The 22,983-nt window shown below is 38.5% G+C and overlaps 1 protein-coding gene across 4 annotated transcripts in view; it reads left to right on the forward strand.

Annotated features, from left to right (window-relative positions):
• Positions 1-7,510: 7,510 nt before the first annotated feature.
• Positions 7,511-22,983, forward strand: part of Txnl1 (thioredoxin like 1) — a 38,148-nt gene continuing 22,675 nt past the window's right edge. For all 4 annotated transcript variants that reach the window (XR_015443379.1, XM_004858385.4, XM_013077259.3 and 1 more), the window contains exons 1-2: positions 7,511-7,811; positions 22,236-22,332. Coding sequence is in view for 3 of the 4 variants with exons in the window: in XM_004858385.4 (XP_004858442.1) it covers positions 7,714-7,811; positions 22,236-22,332 (195 nt within the window). In the remaining variant the exon portion in view is untranslated. The remainder of the gene's footprint in view (positions 7,812-22,235; positions 22,333-22,983) is intronic.

Here is a 22,983-nt window from a genome sequence, read left to right on the forward strand (position 1 = left end):
TTTCTTATATCCTCCTCAATCTCCTTTTTCAGAGTGCTGTAGTTTTCAGTGTAGATGTCTTTTGCTTCCTTTGTAAGGTTGATTCCTAGATATTTCATTTTTTTTTGGTGCAAGCATAAAAGGCATTGTTTCCCGAATTTCTCTCTCAATGAGTCTGCTATTTGCGTATAAGAAGGCTATTGTTTTTGAGTGCTGACCTTATATCCAGCTACTCTACTGAATCTGTCAATTAGGTCTAGAAGTCTTTTGGCCGAGCTTTTTGGGTCTTCTATGTAAAGTATCGTATCATCAGCAAATAATGACAGTTTAACTTCTTCCTTTCCTATCTTTATTCTTTTTATTTCTTTCTCTTTTCTAATTGCTGTGACCAATGTTTCCAGAACTATATTGAACAGGAGTGGTGATAGTGGGCATCCTTGTCTTGTTCCTGATTTTATCAGGAAAGTTTTCAGTTTTTGACCATTTAGTACGATGTTGGCTGTTGGTTTTTCATAGATATCCTTAATCAGGTTGAGATAAAGATCTTCTATTCCAATTTTCCTTTTTTTTTTTTTTTTTTTTTTTTTTGGTACCAGGGATTGAACTCAGGTCCTCATGCTTACACAGCAGGCAGAGAAACCACTGAGCTAAATCCCTGGCCCCTATTCCAATTTTCTGTAGCGTTTTTATCAGGATTGGGTGTTGAATTTTGTCAAATGCCTTTTCTGTATCTATTGAGATGATCATATGGTTTTTGTCCTTGACTCTGTTAAAACAGTTTATTACATTTATTGAATTATGAATGTTAAACCATTCTTGCATGCCTGGGATAAATCCAGCTTGGTCAGGGTGTACGATCTTCTTGATGACCCTCTGTATTCTGTTTGACAGTATCTTGTTGAGGATTTTTGCATCTATGTTCTTTAGGGAGATTGGCCTGTAGTTCTCTTTTTGGGTTGGGTCTTTCCCTGGTTTTGGAATCAAAGTAATGCTTGCTTGCAGGAATGAATTTGGAAGACTTGCCTCCCTTTCAATTTCCCTGATGAGTTGAAAAAGTAATGGTGTTAGTTCTTCTTTAAATGTCTTGTGGAATTCAGCAGTGAAGCCATCAGGACCTGGGCTTTTCTTTGTTGCTAAATGTTTTATTACATTTTCCATTTCACTCATTGTCATTGGGGCATTTAGAATTTCTATATCTTCTTCATTTAACTTTGGCAATTCATATGTATCTAGGAATCTGCCCATTTCTTCTGTGTTTTCCATTTTATTAGGGTACAGGTTCTGAAAGTAGGTATTGATGATCCTCTGGATTTCTGCTGGGTCTGTTGTGACTTCCCCTTTTTTGTTCTTAATTGCATGGATTTGCACCCTTTCCTTTTTTTTGATAAGGTTGGCTGAGGGTTTATCAATTTCATTTATTCTTTTGAAAAACTAACTCTTTGATTCATTAATGTTTTTGTATCATTCTCTTAGTCTCTATTCCATTGATTTCTGCTCTGGTCTTTATAATTTCCTCTCTTGTATGAGCTTTGGGTTTGTTATGCTCTTCTTTTTCTAGGAGCTTGAGGTTCTGCATTAGGTTATTTATCTGAGTTCTCTCTGTTTTCCTAATATGGGCATTCACTGCCATGAATTTCCCATGTAGAACTGCTTTCATTGTGTCCCATTGATTCCTATATGTTGTACTGGCATTGTCATTTACTTGTAGAAACTGTCTAGTTTCTTCTTTAATTTCCTCTGTGATCCATTGATTGTTCAGGAGGCTGTTATTCAATTTCCATGTGCTTGTGGGAGTTTTGCGGTTTATGTTATTGACCTCCAATTTTATTGCACTATGGTCTGATAATATACAGGGGGTAATTTCAGTTCTTTTACATTGACTTAGACATGTCCTATGAGGTAGCATGTGGTCTGTTTTAGAGAATGACCCGTGTGCAGGTGAAAAGAATGTGTATTCTGATTTTGTGGGATGGAATAGTCTATAAGCATCTGTTAAGTCCATTTGTTCAATAGCTTGGTTCAACTCTAGAATTTCATTGTTAATTTTTTGTCTAGATGATCTGTCTATTTGTGATAGTGGGCTATTGAAATCCCTCACTACAAGTGTATTAGTGCTTATTTGGTTTTTCACGCCCATTAATATTTGTTTTGTATAGTTGGGGGCATTTATATTTGGTGCATATATATTTAGTTTTGTCATCTCCTCCTCTTGGACTGTTCCCTTCACAAGGATGTAATGACCATCTTTGTCTCTCTTAATTAGTTTTGGTTTGAAATCTACTTTGTCTGCAAATAAGATTGCTACCCCTGCTTTTTTCTGGGTTCCTGTCACGTGAAGAGCCATTTTCCATCCTTTTACTTTCAGTCTATGAATTTCTTTTTGAGTTAGGTGTGTTTCTTGTAGACAGCATATTGCTGGATTTTGCTTCTTAATCCATTCTGTCAGTTTACTTCTTTTGATTGGTGAATTGAGACCATTAACATTGAGAATTATGATTGATAGATATTGACTTATCCTTGTCATGCAGTTTTACTGTTGTTGGCTCTTATTTCTTTTTCCCCCTTTCCCTTTAGTTTCTTACCTTGCCTGGTGGCTTCCCTCTGTTGAGCCTTATGGAGTTGTGGCCTTTGTTGCCTTTTTCTAGGATATTGCTTAGAATTGTTTGGAGTGCTGGTTTGGTGTTCATGAAATTTCTCAGGTGTTCTTTGTCATGGAAGTATCTAATTTCCCCATCGATTTTGAAAGATAATTTTGCAGGATACAACAGTCTAGGTTGGAAGTTCTTTTCTTTTAGGGCTCAAAATACTTGACTCCAGGCTCTCCTTGAGTTGAGGGTTTGTGTTGAGAAGTCCACTGTGATTCTGATGGGCTTTCCTTTATAGGTGATTTATTTCTTTTCTCTAACTGCCTGTAGGATTTTGTTCTTCTGTTGGGTTTCTGGGATCTTGACTATTATATGTCTAGGTGTAGATTTTTTTTGATCATGTCTAGGTGGAGTTCTATATGCCTCACTTGTCTGTATGTCCAATTCTCCACCTCTGTGTGGGAAGTTTTCTACTATTACTTCTGTGAACAGTTTTTTTATGCCAATTGTACTTTCTCCTATTTTTTCTAGGACTCCGATCAGTCTTATGTTATTCTCTTTGCATCATCTAGCAGCTGCTGGATTGATTTCTCATGGTCCTTTACTATTTTGAAGAGATCCCTGTTTTCATGGTCTTTAACCGTGATGTTGTCTTCTATATCTGATATTCTATCTTCAGATTCCCTTAATCTGTGCTGCATGCTTTCAATGGAAAACCATAAATTTTCATAAAAATATATTGTAAATGCTAAATGTGAAAAGTTCTATCTAAATTAATTAGCAAACAGTTTTAATTTTTAAAAGAAATATGACTTTTTTTGGCCAGGTGTGGTAGTGCACACCTATAATCCTAGCATGTGGGTGGCTGAGGCAGGAGCATCACCAGGAGTTTGAAGCCAGCCTGGACTCCATACTTAGTTCAAGGCCAGTCTGAACTACTGGCATTGAACCGACCCTGTCTCAAAGAAACCAGAAAAAGAAAAAAAAAAAACATGATTTTTGAATAAAAGTAATAACTTCTTTTTTTAAAATTCTGCCCACCAAAAGTTTACTTAGCAAAACTAAGTAGTACTAGTTAAATGATACAGGGAGTCAAACTGTGAATATTTAGTTATCTGGATCTTCTCTGCAGAATTCGTGTATTGGACTAGCTTTAATTATCGGAGAAATTTAGAAAATGCAGACAAGAACAAAATCACCTAAGAGAACATCACCTCAGGACAATGGCTGCTAAATGCTTCCATGCACTTACACAGTTTTAAGATGGGCTTTCCATGCTTACAGCATGAACCACCTCCATCCACCTATCACTAACCTAACTAGTAAGGGCAGATACTACCAGCTAGTCAGCAACAGAGACTTCATTCTCCTATTACCAATACAGACCTTGTGGTTTAAAAAGAACTATCATTTTTCTTCCCCATACTCTCACCCTCAACAGATCCCAGTCGAGGGTTGGATCCAGTCCCTATTTTTATAGTAAGACTTATGCTCAATATTTTTGTCTATATTTTCTCCTCAAAAACACCATATCTGAAATCAGTTTGTATATAATGCTAAGAACATCCTAGAGAGGGCTACACAGCTATTTTATTGTATAATGCTAAATTAGCTGCAGATATATTTAAATATCCATCTTTTCATCAGTGAGGTGAAGATAATAACCATGGCCTTGCCTGCATCTCTGCATTGTGAGGAGCTCTCACAACTGTTGAGAGAATGCGTTTTCAAAAACAGGTAAATTTTAGGTAAATCATCTTTATCTTCTGCAAATCTGGGCCCTGAAGAAATTAAGAATTTCTTGTGTCTGTCATTGATCTGATTCTAATATTAATTCACTGAACTGTACTGGTTGTTTGAATGATAACCAATTACTCCCTAGTAATTCAAAGGTGGTGAAAGTCTTCATTCTCTTGGTCTTTGATCCTTGTTTTGTGATTTCCCTCCTGCATCTCTGTTTCTTTCCTGACTCTTCTCATTTGACTTTGTGCTTATTCCTCAATTTCTGTTGTAACCTTTAACTACTCTATATTTCCTGATGAACTCATCTACTTTATTGGTATCAATTATGATCACTATACAAGCAACTCTCTTGTATGTATCTGCAGCTTGCTATTTGAAAGTTTCAGCCTCCAAACAATGTTTACACACTTTATAAAAATTTTATATAAGGCAGAGTCACAAAAGAAAAATTATAGTACACTCAGAATAGGTAATTCAGGACAATTTAGAAAGGGATGTAATAAACTCATAGACAGGATTTAGGAGAATGAAAAAGCTATTTGTGGGGCGCAATGCCTCGCTATATAGCTAAGCTGGGTTTGAGTTTAATATGTAGCCCAGGCTGGCCTCAAACTTGGGGTGAAGGTACGGTGTTCAAAAATATTGAGTAGAAACCTCTTACTATAAAAATAGGAACTGGATCCACCCCACGACTGGGATCTGTTGAGGGTGAGAGCATGGGGGAGAAAAATGATAGTTCTTTTTAAACCACAAGATCTGTGTTGGTAATAGGAGAATGAAGTCTCTGTTGCTGACTAGCTGGTAGTATCTGCCCTTACTAGTTAGGTTAGTGATAGGTGGATGGAGGTGGTTCATGCTGTAAGCATGGAAAGCCCATCTAAGAACTGCAGATTTCAGGTACCTCTGTTTCCTGTGAGTATCTGCTCGGGGATTATAGTAGCCAGAGTCTCTCCCGTTTGTGTGAGGTGTCCAATTTAGAATTCTCTTGACAGTCAGGTCTATCCTATAATCAGCAGGCTAGGTGGTCAAGCCAGTGTTTTTCATTAAGTATCCTGGTGCTTCTCAGGCCTGAAGAGACAAAAGATGACAATGGTTACAGGAGCCCAAAGAGGAGAATGGTATGATAAGAACTATAGCCTGTTGTAGAACACAGCCCACTTGCACAGCTAACACAGCTGGAAGGAGGCCGACTGAATGAATAACTGGGTGTCATCTCTTTCACAGTCCAATCTCTCACAAGAAGCTTCAGGAAGGCTCCTGTTGATGCAGTTCACACAGGTAAGCTTCCTAGGGTAGAAGCAATGTGGAGAAAGTCAAGAGTACATCTGGAGGGACAGCTGATCTATCTTTTAAAAGGCCTGTTTTCATCTTGCTTCTCAAGAATCTGTGGATTGCTAGGGCCTTCCTCTCTGAGGCCTTGTTCCCTCTTTCATACCTGTTACAGTTGCCTTTATTTAGGTGCTTTCTGCTTGCTTCTTAGGCAAAACTAGAAAGACAGTTGGGAATAACAATGACATGTTTTGAATTAAATCAGGATCCTTCCAAAATTCATAGGTTGAAGCTCTAGCCTCCAATTTTAATTTTCCAGCCTCCAAATGGTGTTTAACCATTTAAAATTTTTCACACAAGGCAGTCATAGAAGGAACTGTATTTAGAGATGATACTCTAAGGTGGTCATCCAGGTTAAATGAAGTCTTAAGGATAGGATTCTAATCGAGTGGTGTACTCAAAAGAGGAAAAGACCAGTACTGTATATATGTGTACGCACCCACGTGTACACACATGAAAGGTCACATGAATACACAGTGAGTGTCACCATATGATAATTAAAAAGAGAGCCCTTAAGGGGAAACCAACACCTGCCAGGAGTTTCTTGCACCATTTTGGACTTTCTCCAGAACCATAAGAAATAAATTCCTGTTATTATTTTTTATTTTGGGTACCAGGGATCGAACTCAGGACCTTGTGCTTTGCAAGGCAGGCAGTGGAACCACTGAGCTAAATCCCTGACCCCAAATTTCTGTTATTTAAGCCGCCTATTCTGTGGTATTTTATTATAACACCTGTAGCCAATTGCCAACATCATTGTTCATAAACATTTTTTACTCAGCACTTTATGTTTTGGTTCTTTATGTTCATCACTTAATATAAACTTCAACCTTCACAATCCTAGAAAGAAGGTATTACTAACACAATTGTCACAGGCCAGAAAACTGAGGTAGAGAGAGGTTAATAGCTGGTTATGCTCATAAAATAACTTGCAAAGATTATGGAAATATGTGCCAACTTGTCGTATTAAGCCATTACTGTTCTGATAGAACATTAAAGTTAAATGAGCTAATAAATACAGAATTTATATTTTGTCTGATGCATTAAGTATTCGCTATTATCTGCACTCAATATATGCATTTTCAGCTGTTCTCCTGCCTGGAATAGTCTTGTATCTTGCCATCTAACTTATCTCTTTTGCTTTTCTAAGGTTCAATTCATAGGTTACAGCTAACGTTTAACATACCCCACTCTCCCATCTCATTTATCGCCAGTGTTTCCTAATTAAATGTCTTTATTGAAACTATTTGTGTCCATCACTAGATTTGAACTGCTAAAGGAGAGGTGGTGTGATGTTTTGGGCACCACTTAGGGGTACAATACTTCATGAATGACTGCACGGAGAGCGCCCATATGTAAAGAGATCCATAAATAAAATATTTCTAATGTGCATTTTGTCTTGCGTGTAATAGTCTGCGCCAAATATAGAACAGGCCCATACTCAAAGTTTTTCCAGAAATAGCTATACAGTACATACATATATAAATATACTGGGACTGAAATTAAAGGCTTTGTACAAGACAAGCAAGCGCTACACCTTCAGCCCATCTTTTGATCTTAAGCAGCAGTCGTCTGTCTCAAAGAAAAAGGGGGTTTCTTTTTCGCCGTCCTATCCCAGGAAACTCCGGGGTGAAAGCCTCGGGTCTGGGAAACCAGGAATATCTAAACTCTAGAGTCGCAATCTAAGCCCGCGCGCGTGACAGTTGCAACTCTGCGCCTGCGCTACTCCAATAGTGTGAGGTTCTTCAGTCTAGGGTGGGGCCATATTCCGCGTTTTAGGATTGGGTGGTGAACGCCCAAACGGACGGCGGGGAAATGACGTCACCGCGCGGTGACTGCTGGGTGCCGCACACCCTCGCTCTCCGCTCTTCTCCCCTCCCCCTCCTGTTCCCGCCCCCTCGGCAGCTCGCGCCCTGGCGTGACTCGGCACTGAGAGCCCCGGGAGTAGACGCGGCTGTCGCCAACTCCTCTGTCTAGGCCTCGGTCTTCCTGAGCTTCTCCCCTTTCTCGTCCCGGTTCTCCTCTTCGCTTCAGAACCCGGAGGCGTCACGGCCGCCCGAGCGGGCTCTGTTTGAGGATGGTGGGTGTGAAGCCGGTCGGGAGCGACCCGGATTTCCAGCCGGAGCTGAGCGGCGCGGGCTCCAGACTCGCTGTAGTCAAGTTCACCATGAGAGGGTGAGGCTGGGTCCGAGCACTCGGGGCCCTGGTCTGTCGGTCCGTGCTTTCCTTTCACTTCTTCCAGGTCCCAGTTCTCTTGCTATCTTCGGCTCCCGAACGTCCGGTGATGGCCGCAGCCTGGGGCCGCCGCCAGGACTAGGCCTTAGCCTTCGGGTCCGAGCTTCCATTTACGCACTCGGCCTTAGGGTTGCCGCTCCGAGATCCCTGCCCGGTCCTTTTGAATTCTCGCAAGAGCTGCGCTCTTGAGGGGCGGCCTGCGATGCCTTCCAGCCTGCTCTGTTTCTGCCAATCCCCGTCTTTCAGGAAAGCCAGCTGTTATTTGCATCTCAGCAATTCTGAATCTTAATTTTCCGAACATTTTGATTCTCCTCACCACCTGCATTTCTGTAAAGCCTTTGGAAGATTCAGATAGGGCAGTGTTACTGAGTAGTGCGTAGACCTAAGGTTCTGCTAGTGCATTTTGAATTGTATTAATGATAGTTCAGGATGTTTTTAAATGTCCTTAATGCTTTTGTTCTGGTTTGGTTGTGGCTTTGACACCCCCCCCCCCATGCAAACACAAATAATAGTATTTTATCTATATGTTGTAGGTAAAAAGGTGACTAGACATCAGGGTTTCACTAGACTCCATATTTATTTCATGATTTAGATGACAGGATCTTTGGTAAATTACAACAGAATTTGTAGGTCATGGAGGTAGTGGATACCTTGTACTGGCTGTGTAATGACTTTTAACATACTGTAAATCGGCATTGAGAAGCAAGATTCAATGAGTGAGTGTATTTGCAGATCTCCCCTTGTGTATGTTAGTTGTGTATGTTAGTACCTAGTTAGGAGTTTTAGCGGTCTTCACTTGACCTCTGGCATTATTTACACATTTATTTTGTGTAAAGTTACTGCTGGTATCATTGTTTATGTAAAAGGTTTTCTTGTCCAAATGACTGAATATAAGGTAATATTTTGACTCACGGAGCAAACGTTGGGTGTGGTAGCATTAGAATTAGATAGTTTGGGGGAATGGAGGGATAGAGATGTAAGTTAGGACATTATTTTGGACCAGTCTCAGGCAGAATTGAAAATGAGTAGCACACTGGATTTACTAAGGTCGACTAGAGTATCCGTATGATATGTGGACTTTCACGGTCGCTAAATGAAGAGGTTAGGTGAATTTGTGTATATATTTTATGATATATTTAAAAAGAGGGGCTGGGGATTTAGCTCAGTGATTCCACCGCCTGCCTCGAAAGCGCAAGGTCCCGAGTTTGATCCCTACCAAAAAAAAAAAATTAAAAAAATTAAAAAATAAAAAGAATGTCAGAATTTTGTAGTTTTGCCTTCACAGATTAAGCAGTTTTATAATAGTCACATTCATTTTAAAAAAAAAGTTTTTCTTTTTCCAGTACTGGAAATCGAACTCAGGACCTTGCACTTGCCAGACCTGTGTGGTGCCTCTGAGCTAAATCCCCGGCTCACATTCTTAGTATTAGAGGAATGCCTGTACACTTGTTCAGTGTCTAGGCCACAGTGAAAAGGAGATAATTTCAACAGGGAATCTCATTTTAGTTCACTTTTCTAGTTCGGATCAGCTGGACCTTTTATATTTTTGTCTGTCAGTATTTTCCCCCCTTACCATAGAGAATGAGATGATAAAAGTAATAAATTATTGATTGAAGTTGAGCAAAGTAGGGAAATGTTGCTACCAAGGAAGCTTCCATTAGCAGTGTGGTGTCATTTAGACATAGGCATAATTGTAGACATGATAAAGAACTGTTATAATTTATATATATTTCAGTGGAATGAAAAGTGTATTTTCTTTACAAATAAATGGTTGAATGTTGAGGACATTTTTAGTTTAAACTTCTATTTAGGTTATATTTATAAACCTAACAAGATTTTACTTAGCTTTAAAGTTCCTTTAACATGTTGACAAGTAATGCATCCCTGTCCAAACTCATTGTCAGTGTAACTCTAGTTTTGTGTGTGTGTATCCACTTTAAATTTTTAATTTAATTTTTAATATTTTTTTGAGACAGGGTCTCACCATGTAGTTCAGGCTGGTCTTGAACTCACTGTGTAGCACAGGCTGGCCTTGAGCTTGTGGCAATCCTCCTGCCTTGGCCTCCTGAGTGCTGGAATTACAGGTGTACACCTCACACCCAGCTAGATTTATGTATATCAGTGTTAGTATTTGACCCCCAGACAACCATATTCAGTAAAATCCTATCAGAAACCTTTTAGATTGGTCAGGGAATTTAGCTCAGTGGTTCCGCTGCCTGCCTCAAAAGCACAAGGTCCTGAGTTTGATACCCTGTACCAAAAGAAACCTCTTAGATCAAAGTTAACGCCATCCCATTTTAGGCAAGGGCATAGTTTGTTTAGTACTATTCGAAGGGATGGGTACTGGGGATTGAACCCAGGGCATTAGCACTGAGCTACAACCACAGCCCTTTATTTTTTATTTTGAGGCAGGGTCTTGGTAAGTTGCCCAGGTTGTGCTGAAATTTTTGCTTCTCCTACCTTAACTGCCCAGAGTGCTGGGATTACAGGTGGGTAAACAGGTCTTTCTAGCACCTGTTTTTTAAAAATTTCTTTTCCAGTCCTGTTTTAAGCATATTCCTTATTTTCAGTATCCATGTTTTATCCACCCTGTCTAAATTAGTTTCACTAAAACAGTATGTAGATTGTTGGTGGTTCGGGAATCTTAAGTGGCTCTGCAATATTTTTCTTCAGGCCATTTTTTAAACAGTAAAATATATGTTTGTATATCTCACATACAATTTACCACTTAAGTAATTTTTATTTGTTTTGTTGAGGGGGGAGGCATTGAGACAGGATCTTGCTATGTAGTTCAGGCTGGCTTTGCTTAAACTCAGTATGTAGCCCATGCTGGCCTTGAACTTGCAGCAGTCCTTCTGCCTTAGCCTCCCAGCTGCTGGGATCCAGGCATGCATCACCACATCTGGCTTTGCTTTTTTGTGTGTGTGACAGGCTCATGTAGTTCAGGCTGGCCTTGAACTCACTGTGTAGTCCAGGCTGGTCTGGAACTAGCAATGATCCTACTGTCTCAGCTTCCCAAGTGCTGGGATTACAGACACACCACCATGGCTGGTTACCACCTCAGTAATTTTTGAGCATAGAATTCAGTGGTATTGAGTACATTCACAATGTTATGCTACCATTATTATTACTATGTCATCTCAGACAGAAATTCTTACCCATTGGGTAGTAACTCCCCATCCTCACTTCTCCCAAGGGGCAAAACTGTATACTTACTGAACAGTACACAACCTCACCTCTACCTACCTACTCCCCTGGTAACTTTTATTTTACTTTCTGTCTCAGGGAATTTGCCTTTTTAGACATCTTACATGAGTGAAATCATAATATTTGTCCTTTTTCGACTTATTTCACTTAGTATATTTCATGTTTAATCAGTGTACCATGTGTTAGAAGTTTTTCCTTTTTATGACTGTATAAATACTCCATTGTATATGTGCCACATTGTGTTTATCTATTCTGTTGATGGACACTTGGGTCATTTTCTTTGGCTGCTGTGATGCTGCTGTGCTGAGGACTTTGGTATTCAAGGGTCTGTTTTCAATTCACTTTTCAGTACATACTGCCTTAAATGATTTAACTGTGGCTCCTAGTACAAACTGAGCCCTTGGACAATTCACTCTGATAATCTTTTTCCTTCTATAAAATGGGAATAACAACATGTATCCTTTTCATGTGGTTTCAAGAGTGAGAAATTATATTTATGTGAATTCTATATTTTGGTAACATTTTAAAAACAATCTGAATAGTTACTTCTTCAGTATGCCCAAATACATTTTATTGGTTATAGGCAATAAAGTTTTGTTGTTATGTACAGATGGACTGTTGAATTAAAAGACCATATATTTCTCCCTTATTAAATAGTACGGCTGATTTTTTTTTTTTTTGAAATGGTAAATGTATCACTTTTGTGGGCAGCATTTACTGTACAGGTTTTTTGAGGCAGGGTTTTACTAATTCAGGCTGGTCCCGAACTCCCTTGTGTAGTCCCCTCTGGCCTAAAACTCTCAGCAATCCGACTGCTTCAGCCTCTTAAGTGCTGGGGTTACAGGTGTGTGCCACGGAACTCAGTTTATATATTCAGTTTTCTTAAGACAGGTCTTACTTTGTAGTTGGTTAGGTATCACTGTTATCATGTAAGAAGGATATCAGAATATATAAGGATATTGAGTTGTGGTGGTTATGGTAGCTTGTCCAAGTAATGCATTAATTATATATACAATATATTAATTGCATATTGCTGAGGACTGAACGTAGTTTTTGGAAATAAATACAAAGTTATGTTTGATAGTTTGTATGAACCAGGCAGGTAATGTTAGTAAGTAAAGTGAGTAGCTGTAAGACCAGGGCATGTTCAGACCTTGGATTAAACTTTTTTTTTTTTTTTTTTTTGCTTAAATTCTTTTATTGGTACATTTTAGGTATACAGTACGTTTATATTTATCATTGGGTGCTTGTACCTGTACATGATGTATCTTGGTTCTTATTTTTTCCCCATTACCTATGCGCCCTTCACCCCTTCACCCTTCCCTATTTACATAGACTTTGTTTCCATTTTTTTTTTTCTTTTCTCATAATTTTTCCTTTCCATTCTTTCCTTTACCCCATCTCCTCCCACCACTCCTACCCCTTTGGACATTTTCCTATTTCAAAGTATCAATTATTAGTTATTAATCCTTTTAATCCTTATTTACACTCTGTTTCTCACACTAGAGAAAATATTTGATATTTACACATGTGTCCTATTTATTTCACTTAAGAGTATGGCCTCAATATGCATCCATTTAGCTATAAATGACTCTAGTTTCCTGTTCTTTATGGCTGAGTAGTACTCCGTTTTATGAAAAAACCACATCTTCTTTATCCAGTTTCCAGTTGATGGGCACTTGGGGTATTTCCAAGCTGTAGCTATTACAAACTGTGCCGCTATAAACATGGGTGCACATATATCTCTGTAGTATGATTCTTTTAATTCTTTTGGGAAAATACCCAGCAGGGGAATAGCTGGGTCAAATGGGACCTCCAGCCCTAGTTCTTTGCAGTATCTCCACACCCCTGCCAGCATTTGTTATTGGTTGATTTCCTGATAGCAGCCACTCTTTCTGGGGTGAGGTGGGATCTCAGTGTTGTTTTCATCTGCATCTCTTGAATGACCAGTGATGTTGAACATTTTTTCATATGTTTATTTGGTGCTTTTACTTCTTTGTCTGAGAAATGTCTGTTCATTTCAGATGCCCATTTTTGAATTGGGTCTTTGAATTTGAGGGGTCTGATTTTTTTCAGTTCTTTGTATATTCTAGGTAGTAGCCCTTTGTCTGAGTTACAGATGCTAAAAACTTTTTCCCACATTGTAAGTTGTCTCTTAGCTCTGTTGGTGGTTTTTCTTGCAGTGTAGAAGCTTTTCAATAAGATGAGATCCCAGTTGTTGATTCTTTATTTTTTATTTATTTATTTATTTTTTAGTTTATTTATTTTTTCAGTTGTTGATTCTTTGTGCTAGTTCCCGTGCTACTGAGGTTTTGTTCATAAAGTCTTTTCCTATGCCAATGACTTCAAGAGTTCTACCTAACTTATCTTCCAGCAAGTTTAGTGTTTTTTGTCTTAATATTTAGATCTTTAATCCACTTAGATCTTAGTTTAGTGCATGGTGATAGATATGGGTCTAGTTTTAATCTGACAGGTTGAAATCCAGTTTTTCCAGCACCATCTATTAAATAGGCTATCTTTCCTCCAATGAGGGTGGTTGGCTCCTTTGTCAAAGATGAGGTGGCTGAGTATGTCTGAAGTTGTTTCTGCATCTTCTAATCTATTCCACTGATCTTCAGGTCTGTTTCTTTGCCAGTACCGTGCTGTTTTTATCACAGTAGCTTTGTAGTATACCTTCACGTTGGGGATTGTGATACCCTCAGCCATGTCTCTGTTGCCCAGAATTGCTTTTTTTATTCTAGTTCTCTTCTGGTTCCAAATGAATTTTTGGATTGTTTTCTCTAGTTCTGTGAAGTATATTGTTGGAATTTCAGTCAGCATTGCATTAAATCTACATACTAGTTTTGGAGGTATGGCCATTTTCACTATATTGGTTCTTCTTACCCAGGAACAAGGGATGTCTTTCCATTTTCTTATATCTTTGATCTCCATTTCAGGGTGCTGTAGTTTTCACTGTGAAGGTCTTTTGCTTCCTTTGTGAGGTTGATTCCTAGATACTTCATTTTTTTGGATGCTATTGTAAAAGCAGTTGTTTCCCTAATTTCTCAGTGAATCTGCTATTTGTGTATAAGAAGGCTATTGTTTTTTGAGTGTTGACCTTATATATCCAACTACTCTACTGAATCTGTCAATTAAGTCTAGAAGTCTTTTGGTAGAGTTTTTTGGGTCTTCTGTGTAAAGCATCATATCATCAGCAAATAATGACAGTTTAACTTCTTCCATTCCTATCTTTATTCCTTTTATTTCTTTCTCTTTTCTAATTGCTGTGGCTAATGTTTCCAGAACTATATTGAATAGGAGTGGTGATAGTGGGCATCCTTGTCTTGTTCCTGATTTTATCAGGAAAGTTTTCAGTTTTTGACCATTTAGTATGATGTTGGCTGTTGATTTTTCATAGATAGCCTCAATCAGGTTGAGATAAAAACCTTCTATTCCAATTTTCTGTAGCGTTTTTATCATGTATGGGTGTTGGATTTTGTTGAATGCCTTTTCTGCATCTATTGAGATGATCATATGGTTTTTGTCCTTGATTCTGTTAATATAGTGTATTGCATTTACTGATTTACGAATATTGAACCATCCTTGCATCCCTGGGATAAATCCAAGTTGGTCAAGGTGTATGATTTCTTGATGACCCTCTGTATTCTGTTTGACAGTATCTTGTTGAGGATTTTTGCATCTATGTTCATTAGGGAGATTGGCCTGTAGTTCTCTTTTTGGGTTGGGTCTTTCCCTGGTTTTGGAATCAAAGTAACGCTTGCTTCCAGGAAGGGATTTGGAAGACTTGCTTCCCTTTCAGTTTCCTTAATTAGTTTAAAGAGTAATGGTGTTAGTTCTTCTTTAAATGTCTTGTAGAATTCAGCAGTGAAGCCATCAGGACCTGGGCTTTTCTTTGTCGGTAAATGTTTTATTATATTTTCCATTTCACTCATTGTCATTGGGGTGTTTAGAATTTCTATATCTTCTTCATTTAACTTTGGCAATTCATATGTATCTAGGAATCTGCCCATTTCTTCTGTGTTTTCCATTTTATTGGAGTGCAGGTTCTCGAAGTAGGTATTGATGATCCTCTGGATTTCTGCTGGGTCTGTTGTGACTTCCCCTTTTTTGTTCTTAATTGCATGGATTTGCACCCTTTCCTTTTTTTTGATAAGGTTGGCTGAGGGTTTATCAATTTCATTTATTCTTTTGAAAAACTAACTCTTTGATTCATTAATGTTTTTGTATCATTCTCTTAGTCTCCATTCCATTGATTTCTGCTCTGGTCTTTATAATTTCCTCTCTTGTATGAGCTTTGGGTTTGTTATGCTCTTCTTTTTCTAGGAGCTTGAGGTTCTGCATTAGGTTATTTATCTGAGTTCTCTCTGTTTTCCTAATATGGGCATTCACTGGTATGAATTTCCCATGTAGAACTGCTTTCACTGTGTCCCATAGATTCCTTTATGTTATACTGGGATTCTCATTTACTTGTAGAAACTGTCTAATTTCTTCTTTAATTTCCTCTATGACCCATTGGTTATTCAGGAGAGTGTTACTCAATTTCCGGGTGTTTGTGGGAGTTTTGCAGTTTCTCATGTTATTGACCTCCAATTTTATTGTACTATGGTCTGATAATATACAGGGGGTAATTTCAGTTCTTTTACATTGACTTAGATATGTCCTATGAGCTAGCATGTGGTCTATTCTGGAGAATGACCTGTATGCAGCCAAAAAGAATGTGTATTCCGATTTTGTGGGGTGGAACACCCTGTAAACATCTCTTAAGTCCATTTGTTCAATAACTTGGTTCAGTTCTAGAATTTCCTTTTTAACTTTTTGTCTAGATGATCTGTCTATTTGTGATGGTAGGGTATTGAGGTCCCCCACTACAATTTTATTAGTGCTTATTTGGTTTTTCACGTCCATTAATATTTGTTTTGTATAGTTGGGGGCATTCGTATTTGGTACATACATATTTAGGATTGTCATCTCTTCTTCTTGGATTGTTCCCTTCACGAGGATGTAATGACCATCTTTGTCTCTCTTAATTAGTTTTGGTTTGAAATCTACTTTGTCTGCAAATAAGATTGCTACCCCTGCTTTTTTCTGGGTTCCTGTTGCGTGAAGAACCATTTTCCATCCTTTTACTTTCAGTCTATGAATTTCTTTTTGAGTTAGGTGTGTTTTTTGCAGACAGCATATTGCTGAATTTTGTTTCTTAATCCATTTTGTCAGTCTACTTCTTTTGATTGGTGAATTGAGGCCATTAACATTGAGAATTATAATTGATAGATACTGACTTATCCTTGTCATGCAGTTTTACTGTTGTTGGCTCTTATTTCTTTTTCCCCCTTTCCCTTTAGTTTCTTACCTTGCCTGGTGGCTTCCCTCTGTTGAACCTTATGGAGTTGTGGCCTTTGTTGCCTTTTTCTAGGATATTGCTTAGAATTGTTTGGAGTGCTGGTTTGGTGTTCATGAAATTTCTCAGGTGTTCTTTGTCATGGAAGTATCTGATTTCCCCATCGATTTTGAAAGATAATTTTGCAGGATACAACAGTCTAGGTTGGAAGTTCTTTTCTTTTAGGGCTCAAAATACTTGACTCCAGGCTCTCCTTGAGTTGAGGGTTTGTGTTGAGAAGTCCACTGTGATTCTGATGGGCTTTCCTTTATAGGTGATTTATTTCTTTTCTCTAACTGCCTGTAGGATTTTGTTCTTCTGTTGGGTTTCTGGGATCTTGACTATTATATGTCTAGGTGTAGATTTTTTTTGATTGTGGCTAGGTGGAGTTCTATATGCCTCACTTATCTGTGTGTACAATTCTCCACCTCTGTCTGGGAAGTTGTCTGCTATTCTTTTTTTTTTTTTTCCTGCGTTCTTTTATTGGTACATTTTAGATATACCATTCATTTACATTTATCATTGGGTATTTGTACCTGTACATGATTTATCTTGGTTATTTTTTTCCCCATTACTGTGTGCCCTTCACCCCCTCCACCCTTCCCTATTTACACAGACATCATTTCCATTTTTTTTTCTTTTCTCATAGTTTTTCCTTTCCCTCCTTTCCTTTCCTCTTACCCTCTCTACTCTTACTTCTGTGAACAGTTTTTATATGTCAATTGTACTTCCTCCTGTTTTTTTCTTGGACTCCAATCATTTGTATGTTATTCTTCTTTGCATTATCTAGCAGCTGCTGAATTGATTTCTGATGGTCCCTTACTATTTTTAAGAAATCTCTGTTTTCATGGTCCTTCACCTCAATCCTGTCTTCTATACCTGATGTTCTATCTTCAGATTCTCTTAATCTACTCTGCATGCTTTCAGTGGAGTTTTTCATCTCCTGGATATCTGTTTGAATCTGTTTCATGGGTTCCGTTTCTTTGTTATGTTGGGCAATCATGGTTTCCATTTCTTATGCAGGGCATTCATCGCTTCCAGCATGATTCTGAGCTCATCTATTTTTTTTATCAGTTTCTGTTCTAGGGCCTCTCATCATGTCTTTCACTCTGCTCACCATCTCTGTAGTTATCTAGGAGATTATTTCTGCTTTGAATTTTTCTAGAGCCTCATTCATCTGTTTTGTTAGTTCCTCTGCTATCAGTTCAGGGTGTCCAGGTGGTTGATTATCAGACTTTTCCACCTCATTTCCTCCAGAATTTGCCTTTTGGTGGGTGGAAATCTGAGTTTGTGACTTGCTTAAATGTCTTCTCATTTTTGTTTTTAGTACTATCCTTGGTTTAGTTCCTGGGTTGATATTTTGAAGTTGCTTATTGTAAGTACTTTCGTTGATGTATTATTATTTTTTTTTTTTTGGTACCGGGGATCGAACTTGGTACCTTGCATTTTCGAGGCAGGTGGCTGAACCACTGAGCTAAACCCCCGTCCCCTTCGTTGATGTATTTAAAACCCTTATGGAATGATTGCTTTTCAGAGGTGTCTTCCAGATATAGCTGGTCTTTAGGTTTTGAGTCTCTAATGGCTCTCAGGCTATCTCATTTTTATTATACCAGGAAGGACAACTGATTAGATCAATCACAACACCTTAGCCCAAGTGATGCAATCAGCAACACCATAGCATCAAATACATCTTAAAGAATAGTAGTTATTAATCTATTACCTTTAAAAATGAAGAGCCTCCTTCAGGGTATGTCTCTGCTGTCACAATAGACAGCATGGGCAGCAGTGTGCAGTTATAAGTCAATGAGTCTCAGTAAGCTAGTCCCAGACCCATGATATTCAGGCAGATTTCTTCCTGCAAGTCCCAAACTGAGCTCCCTGTCTTCCTGCAGGGTTGCACTCTGCAAGGTTCTATTGCAGGTTTCAGCTGCCTTTCCCCTGAAGAAAGTCCAGGTTCCGATGGGAGCTAATGATCCCTGCAACTTACCCATCACAGTGGTCTGGTGTGCCTTCATTGTAGAGATTCTCTTCACTTTTCCAGTGGGCTAGTTTTCATCAGGGAAGCCTGAGAGAGGCTGTCTCTCTGTTCACTTCTGCAGCTCAGGACAATGGCTTTTATGTCCCCCTGTGCCTCTACAGTGTGGAACCAGGTAGCTGCACAGTCAGAAGGCCAGAGGCAGCGGGGTGGGATGGGGTGGGTGTTGGGGCCTGTTGTTGGAGGCACCCATGTGGCCAAGCTGTCGGCTGGTGGGCGTGCTGGTGTGTGGGGGGGTCCTCTTCACTCTCTCTTGGACACAAGCTGGTGGAGCAAGCTGGAGGAAGCAGGTCCCAGTCAGGCTACAACCTCTCGTCCCCACTCGTCCCCACTGGGCCCCACTGGGCCCTGCTCAGCCAAAGTCTGGATTAAACTTTTTAATTGAAAATTTATTTTCTACTGAGGAAAAGTAAACTTTTTATTAAAGTATGACTTATACAGAAATGTGCACAAATACTAGAGGGCCTGTTCAACCAAGACTTAGATCAAGAAATAGAACATTTTCAGCACCCTAAGATCTGTACATTTTCCCATAGTCTCCTTCCTGCTACTCTTGGAGTTTTTTTCTTCCTCTTTTTTTTGGGTTAGACAGGATCTCCCTGTATAGTCCAGGCTGGCCTTGAACTCAGTATATAGCCTAAGCTAGCTTTGAACTTGGAATTGTCTTACCTCAGCCTTCCAATTGCTGAAACTACAGTTGTGTGCCGCCATGCCCGGCTACTCGTGGAATTCTAACACTACTGATTAGTTTTGCCTGGATTTAAATATTATAAAAACAGAATCATACAGTATTGTAGTCTGGCTTTCTTTCAAAAGCATTTAATTTAGCCAGGCATAGTGATGCATGCCTATAATCCCAGCATTTGGGAGGTTCAGGCAGGAGGATGTTGGTGAGTTGGCCTGCCTGGACTACATGGCAAAACCCTGTGTCGTCCCCCCCCCCCCCCATGTAGTTTGATTTTGGAATTTAGAAACAAAAACAAAGACACTGTGTTTATCACTATTTTGGAATTGTTAGAATGACAAAGAGTTGAGATCTGAGACTATAGATAGTGTTAAGCAGGTTGTTCCTTTAAAAATGACTCACCAGTTAAATGTATTCCAGGTTCTTTTTGCCTTGAACAAAGAATTGAACCATACAAGCTAAAAACAATGTCAAAAGTTCCTGGGGATTGAACCCAGGGCCTTATGCATGCATGTAAATCATATGTTATACCACTGAGCTGTATCCCTGGGTTTGAAATTTATTCCTTTTTTTTTTTGAGACAAGAGTCTCACCATGCAGTTCAGGCTGGCCTTACTCATTATGTAGTGCAGGCTGGCATCAACTCATGGTGATTCTCCTGCCCCAGCTTCCTGAGTGCTGGGATTATAAGAATGTGCCATCACACAGGACTATTTACTCTTGAATGCACTGTTAAGAAAGGCAAACATCATTTAAAATCACTAATGAGCTGGGCACAGTGGTGCACACATGTATTACCCGTGCTCTGGGAGGCTGAGAAGAGGATTGCAGGTTCGAGCCAAGCCTGGCCTCTTAGAGACTTAGCAAGACTGTCTCAAAATTTAAAAATGGGCTAGGGATGTAGCTTAATTGTGAAGGTCCTAAATTCAGTCCCTAGTATCCCTCCCAAAGCAAGCAAGCAAACAAGCAAAAAACTCCCAAAAAGCACTGTCAGTGTATATTACTGTATTATGAAAATATGCTGCAATATATATGTGTGCTTTTTATTTGTATATTTGTGCTTCTCTACTTTGACTTATTTTGATTTTTGACTGAAGTTTCAACTAGTGGCTAAAGATTCTAAATCAGGTTAAATAAGGTTAAATCTTGAAACAAAGTTATTTACGTGGCAACATTGTTTTGATAGTCTGTTCAGCTATAAGAAATGTTTAACACCAGATAGCTGAATAGAGGGATGATGTCAGTATAATGTGGAAATTGTTTTGGATTACAAAATAGGGTAAATGTTTGATTTTTAAAGAACATTATTACAATAAAAGACCTTGCCTTTAATCCCTCTCACCACCACCACCCCCCTTCCATTTTTGTTGCCACTTTCTGAAGCAGTTCTGGAATCCTACTTTTGTGTTGTCTTTATTTGCATTGTGGCTGCCTGGATGTGCTGAACTGATTCAAAACACTTTCCTCTTGTGGTCATTTTGACTTTGGAAAAAAGCCACAAAATTCACACTGTGAGATCTGGTGAATAAGATGACCGAGGACACACTGTTTAATGTTTTTGACAGAAAGTGGGGTAAACGTTTGATCAACATAGGTAGATCAAAAAATACTGTGAATATTCAAATTTAAAATGTTATTACAGTAAAAGGCACTTTGCCATTAATCTTCCTTAAAATGTTCCCCCTTGCTTTGAAAACACTTATCTCATTGTTTTTGACAATGTATCTTTTACTGTAAGTTTTTTAGTAATTTAAATGTTCACTGTATTTTTCAGTCACCCAGTGTGTGATTTTTTTGGTTTTTGCTAAATATTCAGTTTTTGAATTGTCTTACACTCTATTAATGGCATCTTTTGGTGAGTAAAAGGTCTTAATCTTAATATCTTCTAATTTATCAAATATATTCCACGATAGCAATCCTTTCCCTTTCGTTTAGTGCTTTTTTTTTTTTTTTTTTTGGTACCAGGGATCGAGCTCGGGTCCTTGAGCTTGTGGGGCAGGTGGTGGAATCACTGAGCTAAATCCCTAGCCCCTGTTTAGTGCTTTTTTTTGTTAAGAAACCTTTGCTTACTGCAAAACTTTGAAAGTATTCAATGTATTTCCTTTTCAAATCCATATTGTTTTACTGTATACACTTAAATCTGCAATCCATCTGGACTTGATTTTTGTTTATGAAGTGAGGTAGGGAGTGAGGATTCATATCCAGTTGATCCAGCACTACTTATCGAAAAGTCCATCTTTTCTATTTTCCTTTCTCCGATTTTTTTTTTTTTTTTGAGATAGGATCTCCCTGTGTAGTTCAGGCCAACCTGGAACTCACCATGTGGCCTATGTGGCTGACCTCCAACTTGCAGCAATCCTCTTGCTTCAGCCTCCCAAGTGCTGGGATTATAGGCATGTGCCACCATGTACAGCTTGTATGTTTTTAATTAATACAACTTTATAATTGTTTTTAATGTCTTGTAATTCAGCTTTAAACCTCAAAATCGCTTAGGTGTTTTTGTTTTTTCTTTATAAATTTTAGAATGTAATTTGTTAGTTTTATAAGAAAAGACTTCTGGAATTTCACATCAGCTCTAATGATCAAATTGAGGATAAATTGATAGCTTGGCAACATTGAGGATTTTTTTAGACATTGAGCGTTTCAGTTCGTAAGTACGGTATATTCCACCATTTATTTGGGTTTTTCTTTTTAATATCTGAGAACAGTGCTTGGAAGACTTAATATCAGACCTGAGATTTGTATAATATCTGTACTCATTAAGACAGTATTAATAGTGATGCAAGTGTTGTATACATAACCCTGTGGAAAAGACTAGAGTCTTAAGCCAGAAGTATCAGTTTATGTTTCATCTGACAACTACTTTTAGAGTAAACATTAGCCAAATGTGGTGGTGCACACCTGTATCCCAGCACTCCGGATGTGGAGGCAGGAGGATGGAAGTGAGTTTAAGATCAGCCTGAATTACATAATGAGGCCCTGTCTCAAAAAATAAACAACAAAATAGAGTACAAATAGGTGTGTAGTCTTTGGTATAATTTTACCCTTCCTTTTCCACAGGTGTGGACCATGTTTGAGGATTGCCCCAGCATTCAGTTCTATGAGTAATAAATATCCACAGGCTGTTTTCTTGGAGGTAGATGTACATCAGTGTCAGGTAAGGGAGAAGAGTCCTTTTAAAAATTTTGAATCCGCTTTAAATTCAACACTAATACCATCCATTAATTATCTCTTAATGCACATAATTATTCCTTAGAATATAAGAAAATGCTGGGCAGGTGTGTTGGTGCTTGCCTATAATTCCTGCACTCAGGAAGCTGAGGCAGGAGGATCGCCACAAGTTTGAGGCCAGCTTGGGCTACATAGTGAGTTCAAGGCTGGTCTGAACTATATAACAAGACCCTGTTTCAGAAAACCAAAGAAAAAGAAAAACCACATATCATTTTGACTACATTAGTTAAGAAAGGTAGCACATTATTAATCATTTCAGGTTTGTGTAAATGTTTTTTGATGTAAAATTAATATATATTACACTCTACAAATCTATAAAAATTTCTTGTACTACTGAGGTATTGAGTAATTATAAAGTTATGACAGGGAATTCTTGGTTATAGTTTGATTTGAATTGGTCATTTTGTTAGTCTTACCTGCAAAGCTGTATATTCAACAGAAACTAAAATATTGATTACTGTTGAGACTCAGTTTTGTAGATGTTACTCTGATGAATTATTTGGAATGGCTATATGAGTTCTGCATTCTTGTATGTAGAAATATGGGGAATTGCTAGGGAGAAAAGAACTTTGAAAGA

This window comes from Heterocephalus glaber, unplaced genomic scaffold (assembly GCF_053883595.1).
Source record: "Heterocephalus glaber isolate CG9 unplaced genomic scaffold, H.glaber_assembly_v1.0 deba00000331, whole genome shotgun sequence".
NCBI classification, from domain to species: Eukaryota; Metazoa; Chordata; class Mammalia; order Rodentia; family Bathyergidae; genus Heterocephalus; species Heterocephalus glaber.